General features: G+C 32.5%; 1 protein-coding gene across 1 annotated transcript in view; it reads right to left on the bottom strand.

Annotated features, from left to right (window-relative positions):
* Nucleotides 1–3,457: 3,457 nt before the first annotated feature.
* The window catches only part of METTL25 (methyltransferase like 25), a 124,989-nt gene continuing 119,904 nt past the window's right edge, over nt 3,458–8,542 (bottom strand). Inside the window, exons 9-11 of the mRNA XM_008574411.1 lie at nt 6,261–6,335; nt 5,631–5,702; nt 3,458–3,689 (exon numbers count right to left, since the gene is read on the bottom strand). Coding sequence (XP_008572633.1) covers nt 3,597–3,689; nt 5,631–5,702; nt 6,261–6,335 — 240 coding nt within the window. The 3' untranslated portion in view covers nt 3,458–3,596. The remainder of the gene's footprint in view (nt 3,690–5,630; nt 5,703–6,260; nt 6,336–8,542) is intronic.

The following is an 8,542-nucleotide window of genomic DNA, read 5'->3' on the forward strand; positions in this document are numbered from 1 at the left end:
GATTACAATTTAGAACACATTTTTTCCCTACAAAATCAATGTTATAAATATGATTAAGTTCCCATTTCTGTCCCTCTAGAACATTTAACAAACACAACTATTATACTATGCATTTTGTGCCAGGATTTAAGTGTTTTTACATTGAGAACTGCAACCATCTGCATCAGCATGACAGAGCTATTGGGTCTAAGAATTGAAACCACCTGTGTCAACATTATTTATATGTTTGTTACAAGAAAACTTTGCCTAGGAAAGATAAGACTGTAATCCAATAAATAAATTGTTTGTTTCAGGAAATTCCCATATATTAAGTTACCACAGACAAACACCTTCTCACTTTGGCAAAGAGCTTACTTATCAAGCAACAGTTTACTTATCAAGACTTGCTTCAAGACCCTAGTATTGCTATATATGCAATCCTAAACTACCACAGCACAAACTTTTTCAGACAGTTCTCCACCTTTGAGCCCAGACCCTTCAAATCCTATAAATATCCTCCTGTGATATCCCCCTTCAGAGACACTTGAGACTGTTAAGGCAGTATCCTCTGTTACTATTGTGAATTCTAACAAACTTAGTTTTGCTTTATTAACAGTTTCTTAGGAAATATTTTTGGGGAGTTAAATAACATATTAATTCATTTAATTTTCATAACAACTTTATGAGTAAGTTCCACTCATGCTCTTTTCACAGGTGAGAAAACTGAGGCACACTGAATATACAGTGACTTACCCAATGATAAACAATTTAACTCACATAAATCTAAACTATGGTACTAATTTTACTGAGTCCCTCCTCCCATTATCTATTAATTTGAAGACACCATAAAGAATCCTATATCCTGAATCTCTCAGCTCTGAGCCTGACCATTGTAACTACTGTAACTAGTAATTTCATTATTTACCTTTCTCACTAGACTGTGAGCTTTTTGAGGACAGGAACATATCCTGTTTTTCTCCATACTGCCAATGCCTAGCATAATCACTGACATACATATGGTAGGCATTCACTAAAATTTATAAAATAAATATTAAATAAAACCCCATTTTATGCATGAGACTCTGAGTTAAGAGTCTTGCTTTAGTTTACCCAGAAAGTAATTTTCAGAATTGATGCTCATGCCAATGCACCACATTCTTTAGCTAAACTGTAAACTGGTTCTCAAGAACCAGTTTTTATGAGATGGAAGTTTACAAACATTGTACTGGGGATTCATGCATATAAAGCTGCAGTCTTGCTAAAATATTCTATTTCTTTATTTTCTGCTGAAATGTTATCATCTCAGTGTGACCACACAGGTTATCTCATGTTGATAAGATGTCTGAGTCACACATTTGGCTGTAATAAAAATGGAAAACACTAATTGCTAAACAGACATTCTTACAATTGTTTAAAACATAGAGAAATTACTACAAAATTTCCTTGCTGATGAAACAGTTGTATTCACTTCACTATACTAAGCAGTGTTTTACACACAATAAAGTTATTTTCTTTATTATAGTGAGAAATGAGTGTTGTTATAAATATTTGGGTATCAGGGAAGGACTTTAAAATTTTACGTAGAAGGTAAAATTATGAAAGGAAAGAAAGTAGGCTAGAAAGGTTTTCTACTCCTTCTGAGATAGTTGTTCATATAGCAAACAATGAGGATATAACAGCATGCTGAAACAAAAAGGCAATTCAGCAAGAAATAATGCAATAGAAACCTGGGAGGATTCTCAGGCATTCAGTTTGAATATGACAAATCAACTCATAGAACATGGTTATTTTCTTTCTTTTTGTTTTTAATCACTGCTGCTGGCTGCTAAAACCATTAAGAGGAAGGATGATGGAGAACTTTACACTGGATAAATCTGGCTTATGACAACTGAAGCTGCTGACCAATTTTAATATCACTAAATGTGGGACAGCCAAACAATGATGTGAGTCTTGATGTGATAACACAATAGAAAGTACATAACACTAACTATAAAGCACGTTTGCCAAAAGACAAAAACACACAATAGCCTCAATCTAATCTAGATCTAATAGTTTCCAGGAAATACTTGGGATGGGTAGGTGTATTAAATGGCCCTATGAAGGTATAATCCGATGAATTCTTAAGTGGAAAGTTCTATAGAATAAATGACCTGGTTTCTTAAAAAAATAAAAATGGCATGAAATAAAAAAAATGGAGAGGAAGCTGTTATGTATTCAAAACAACCTAAAAGACACACTAATCAAACGCAAATATGTTAACCTTGTTTGGATTCTGAATTGAACAAACAGACATGAAAGATTTTTGAGCCAATTGTGGATATGTGAATGGGGACAAGAATAAATGTTATTATGGAAAAAATCCCTAACAGTTAGAAATACATACTAAAGTATTTATGAGAAATTACAAACTGCCTTGTATTTGCTTTAAAATTCTCTAGCTGGAGTGTGTGTGGGTACACATTCATGTGTGTATAGATGAAACAAGACTGGTAAAATGTTGACAGGTTTTCAAGTTTGTGATGAGTACATGGGGATTCCTTATAGTTCATTTATGAATATGTTTGAAATTTCGCAGAATAAAAAGCTTAAAAAATGACTTATTTTCCCAATATTGTACTAGCCATACTAAGGACCTGATCGCTCACGTATATATTGGCTGCAAACTCAACATTAATGCAACAATCCAAAGCAAAACAATTATTCTTCTCATCTGTTGATGGACTCCAAAATTTAAAAAAGCAGGTGCTTCTGCTTTAGAAAAAATTACAGTCTATCTAGCTGAACATCAAGGAAGCTTTATCCCAGCTGTTTGTCTCTTCTGTTGCATTAGAAATCTGAAGTACTCTGCTAATGAAAAGAAATTGTTCCACACTGGAAATAACTTGTTCCATGCTTGGCAGGGTGCTGGCCTCCTCCCATTCACTCTTGCTTTACTCAGATTGGCTTTATAGAGAGCACAAGGTAATTCCATTGAGTGCCAACCCATCACATTATTTTATTAAGAATAGCCCCAAGAATCCATAAAGTGAATATCTCACTTACAAGATGCATGTCCCTTTAAGGGCATAGAATATTACCTAATGTAACTTAGATTAAAACAGTGTTAAATGTAAAATGTGCTTTATATTAGGCACTTTTTTATATCTGACTTGGTTCCTGGGTATCTCTTCCCTTTACATATGAGCTTTTCCCTCCTGGTAATACAAAAAAACCCATCCAAAATGTGGAAAAAAATGCAAATGATCTTCAGCACCAACTAATTTTACTATATCTATATTTGTACATTTCATCTGCTTTCAAGTCAATAAAAGTCAAAATGTGACATGTAGCAAATATCAAGAGTCACAAATACTGAATAGAAATTCAGACTCAAAATTATAATGTTCTATTGACATACAAACTCAGGAATGTAGGTCTACCCTTTTGTGTTTTCACGGGTTCTTATTTCAATGATGTACGCTGTGACAATGGAAAAAGATTATGATCTGTTAGCCATTTTCATTGTTTATTTAAAATATATAGCAATGATTTTTAGATATTTGTGTAACAGGACATAAATGTTTAGAAAAGCAATTTTAGGAATAGGTCCCACAAACAGATACAACTATTAATTGAAATCATTGCTGCTTCTTCAGAGCAATAACAGCATAACATCTGGGAGATTTCACAGGATCAAACAACTTCACAAGTGCAGACCATGCAGTTTCTTCCTGCAAATGGATAAATGATTTAGATATACACCCATTTGTTGAAGAAAAAAAGGAGAGATGAGTCAGATTATATACTGTAGTATAAAAATTATGTAAAAAACAAACTATACAAAAGAAAACTTCTTTATTGAATAAAATTAATATTTACAATTTCACCTTCAGGCATTTATTTTTTTTTATTTTATTTTATTTATTTATTTTTTTTTTTGTCTTTTTTCCGTGTCTGGCAACGGATCGCAACCCTCAGTGTTGCCCCCGTACCGGACCGGGGACCGGCAACGGGATCGCAAGCCTCGGCGTTGCTCCCGCGCCTCGCTCAGCCAGTGAGCGGGAGCCGGTCTGCATGTGGGATCCGAACCCTCGGACGGGAGCGCCGCCGCGCTTCCCAAGCGGCGCACTATCCAGTGCGCCACCGGGCCGGCCAACCTTCAGGCATTTATACTGAGGAAATAAAGATGTACATAGAGAGAGAGTTGCAAGGTTATCCTTTGCTGTGGTCATGAAAAACTGAAAGTGGCAAATAACAAATGGGTATTAGTTAAATAGTTTATGACGATATATTATTCATCTTCCTCAGTATACATATTTAATGAGATGAAAAATTCTAAATAAAACAAATTAGATGCAAAATTACATTTATAACTTGATTCCAATTTTAATTAAAGTATAAATAATGTATAAATAAGTATTATTTATAAATATAAATAAGTATACATATACATAAAACATATATATATTTGAGACACTAACTAGAAAATATACCAAAAATTTAATAGTTAATGCTGGAAGATAGGATTATGGTTACTTTTAATTTTTTTTGAAGTACTCTTGTATTACTTTTATAATAATAAAATATCATTTATTTAAAAAAATAAACACTTTTATGATTTCTATCATTTCATTACAAGCTATTAATCTTTGTGCATTCTATTTTGCCTACCTATTGTACTTAGGACAATGGAAATTGTTTAGAAAAGAGAAATAAGTACCTAGTAATATAGGTACTGATTCTGTCACCTACCCACTTTGGGAACCAAAGCTTCCCAGCAACTTGGCGTTAGTTGGCTGCTTAGGAAAGTACATCATTATTTAAATATTTAAAAATTGCTTTTCTCCATAAAAATACAAATTAGAACAAAGCATACATTGATTAAAATCCATTTGTTCCAAGTAGTCTGTTGAAAAGAAGGAAGAAAAGCTCCCCATATGATATAATAAAATTGTCATAATAAGGGGACACATTAGGCTGATTTCATGAATGGGTTTAATTTAAACATTAACAAAAATTTATTTTGACCAGAGCTCAGAGTAGAATCTGCAAAAAATTATTTTTCCTAAAGGCCATAATAAGGGGACACATTAGGCTGATTTCATGAATGGGTTTAATTTAAACATTCACAAAAATTTATTTTGACCAGAGCTCAGAGTAGAATCTGCAAAAAATTATTTTTCCTAAAGGTAACCCAGAAGACAGTATTTTTGTCATTCAACATAGACAAAACAAATAAGATTGTGAAAAAACAGATCCTTGATCAGAAAGAAGTTTCTATACTGCAGAGTGCATATGGCAAAAAATCCAAAAGTAAATTAAAGGCAAATTCTTACGAAATGAAATGTTTATGCAATATCTTTTATGTCTGGCCTTTATTAATTTTAACTACACAATATGTCATATAGGTGGTTTGTATTCACTACCTATGTATGGTAATCACCGTATAATTAAAAGACCATAAACTTTAATATAGCAGCTTTGCCAAAAACATCCGTTGTACATATGTTTATATGTTTAGAAAGAGATGAAATGAATATTCAAACTATAAAAATATAACGAGAAAAATTTTCCTACTTGTTTTATATTTACCTTATCCTAGATATAAGTGGACACCTATTACTGTATATAATAAGGATATTTTTTATGCATTTTAAAATAACATAATTTACCTGTTCTTTCAGGTAGCAAAGTCGATCCAGAAGAATCAATGTCTCTATACAAGGAGCCAGAACAACTTTCAACTAAAAGAGAGAATGAGATAGGATGGTGGTACTTTAAAACAAAAAAAAAAGACAAGCTTATTTCCTTAGAACTTATGTTAAGAAAATATATCTATAGATTTTTTATAGGTCAAATCTCCAATACCCATGTACATCTTCAGATAATGAATACTACAGAGATCAAAAGTTTTTCTTTTGAAAAGAATAGGAAAAGAATGTCCTTTAAGTGACTTTGAGGTAGGATCCAACAAGCAATCACATGTGATAGAACGCTTTTAAAGGGGTAGTAAGAATGAAATTCATTAAAAGGAATGCTTGTGAAAAAACTGCATTGAGACCAATATGTGTTCAAAGGACTCTGAAACTTCTTTCCGTGCATGATATACTTTAAGAGAATCTACCATGTGTTCTCTTTATTACATTACTGACACCTAATATAGTTCTGAAATAGGAAATGATCCAAAACAGTTTTTCTACAGTAAGAGAAAAACAACATAGATTGGCACCATAATAAAATTTAATAGGACCCTATTCAAGTCTAGCAACATATCCAATTTAATGTTTAACTTTGAGATTTACCATATTAAAAGCTTCCAGCTCAATCATTCTAGGCTTATACTTCTTGTAGTAGTCCATTATAATTTTTTCTGGCAGCTTCAAGATAAAAAACAACAGCAATAAATTTAACAATAGTTAAAAAATATTTTTCCTTATCAAACATATTCTAGAGTAAAATAAACATGACATGAATGTAAAACAACTTTAGATGTCTGAAGAGTTCTCTCTAAGGATATTCACAAAGCAAGTCAATATAACCTTAAATTCATTTAAACCTTGTGCACTGATATAGGTATTCAGCATATCATAAATAAAATCACCAATAACATCCTACTAATATTATTTAATTTCAACAAGTAGTGATGAAATATATTTTAACTTGCTACTATGCTTGGGGCACATGGGAGTACCTCAATAAACAGTTTTTGAATAAAATTAAAATTTAAAACATATGTATAAAACTATATATCCTAGAGAATAATTCAAAGGCAACAGAAACACAATAATGGCATATGTTCATATTTAAGGTAATTTCCTCTAACATACACTTAACAAATCTATTAACAAGGATTACTTTCTGTTTTTTCTCTAAAACACATACCCATTGTATACTGAAGCCTTGTACTTAGGCCACTTTCTAGTCCGTTTACATGTTTCTGCTCCAACCAGTTGAGCTTTATGCTTAATGACTGGAATCCTTCCTTCCAAATTTCCTAGACTTTGGCCTAAAGAACCCATGTCTCAATTTCCTCATCTATAATATGAGAATAACATCACTCATTTTATAAGGTCATCCTTAGTATTCAATGAGATAATATAAACAAAGCTTTTAGCACAGTGTCTGACACAAAGCAAAGGTTCAGCAAACATTAGCTTTTCTCATATTGTTTTTTAAAATTAAACATTTTTAAAAGTTTTAGATTTACAGAAATTTTGAAGATAGTATAGAGAATTTCAATATACCCTATACCCATTTTTCCTACAGGTTGAGCATCCCTAATGAGAAAATCTGAAATCCAAACTGCTGAGAAATACAAAACTTTTTGAGTGCTGACATGACATCACAGGTGGAAAATTCCACACCTGACTTCATGTGACAGGCTGCAATTAAAACTCAACTCCATAACACACATTCAGTGTCCACAAAGGGAAAAAAAAACATCCAAAGGCCCTTCAGCTGCAATATATTTTTTTGCCAAACAGAGATTGTACACATGGGTGGCTGAGATAGTGATACCTTTGCTTTCTGATGGTTTAATGTACACAAACTTTGTTTCATGCACAAAATTTTTAAAAATATTGTATAAAACTACCTTCACGCTATGTGTATAAGGTGTATATGAAACATAAATGAATTTCATGTTTACATTTGGGCCCCATCTCCGAAATATCTCATTATGTATATATATATATATGCAAATAAAATCCAAAGAAATCCAAAATCTGAAAAACTTCCAGTCTCAGACACTTCAGATAAGGAATATTCGACCTGTATTATTAACATCTTACAATATGGCATACAGACCTGTGTCATTTAATGATGGGGATATGCAAATAAAATCCAAAGAAATCCAAAATCTGAAAAACTTCCAGTCTCAGACACTTCAGATAAGGAATATTTGACCTGTATTATTAACATCTTACAATATGGCATACAGACCTGTGTCATTTAATGATGGGGATACATTCTGAGTAGTACGTTATGTGATTTTGTCACTGTGCTGACATCATACAGTGTACTTACACAAACCGAACGGTATAGCTTACCACACCTAGGCTATATGTTATACTCATTATAATCCTATGGGACCACTACCATATATGCTGTTTATCATTAACCATAAAGTCATTATTCAGCACATGACTGTATTGGCTATAATTAATGAATCAATATTGATACCTTATTATTAAAATCCTCACTATATTTAGCTTTCCTTAGTTTTTACCTAAAGTCCTTTTGCAGTTCTAGAATCCCACACAGGATACCACATTGCATTTAGTCCTCTTGGCTTTGACAGTTTCTCAGACTTGCTTTGTTTTGATGACCTTGACAGTATTGACGAGTATTGGTTAAGTTACTTTGTAGAATGTTCCTTCACTGGAATTTGTCAGATGTTTTTCTCATAAATAGATTGGAGCTATGGTTTCTGTGAAGAAGACTACAGGAATAAATTTCCATGTTCTTCACATCATATCAAGGGTACATACTATCAACATGACTTATCACTGTTGATGTTGACCTTGATTATTTAGCTAAGTTTGTCAGGTTTCTTCACTGTAAAGTCCTTCCTTTCTTCCCTTTT

Source organism: Galeopterus variegatus, unplaced genomic scaffold, assembly GCF_000696425.1.
Source record: "Galeopterus variegatus unplaced genomic scaffold, G_variegatus-3.0.2 Scaffold1041, whole genome shotgun sequence".
In the NCBI taxonomy this organism is placed as follows: Eukaryota; Metazoa; Chordata; class Mammalia; order Dermoptera; family Cynocephalidae; genus Galeopterus; species Galeopterus variegatus.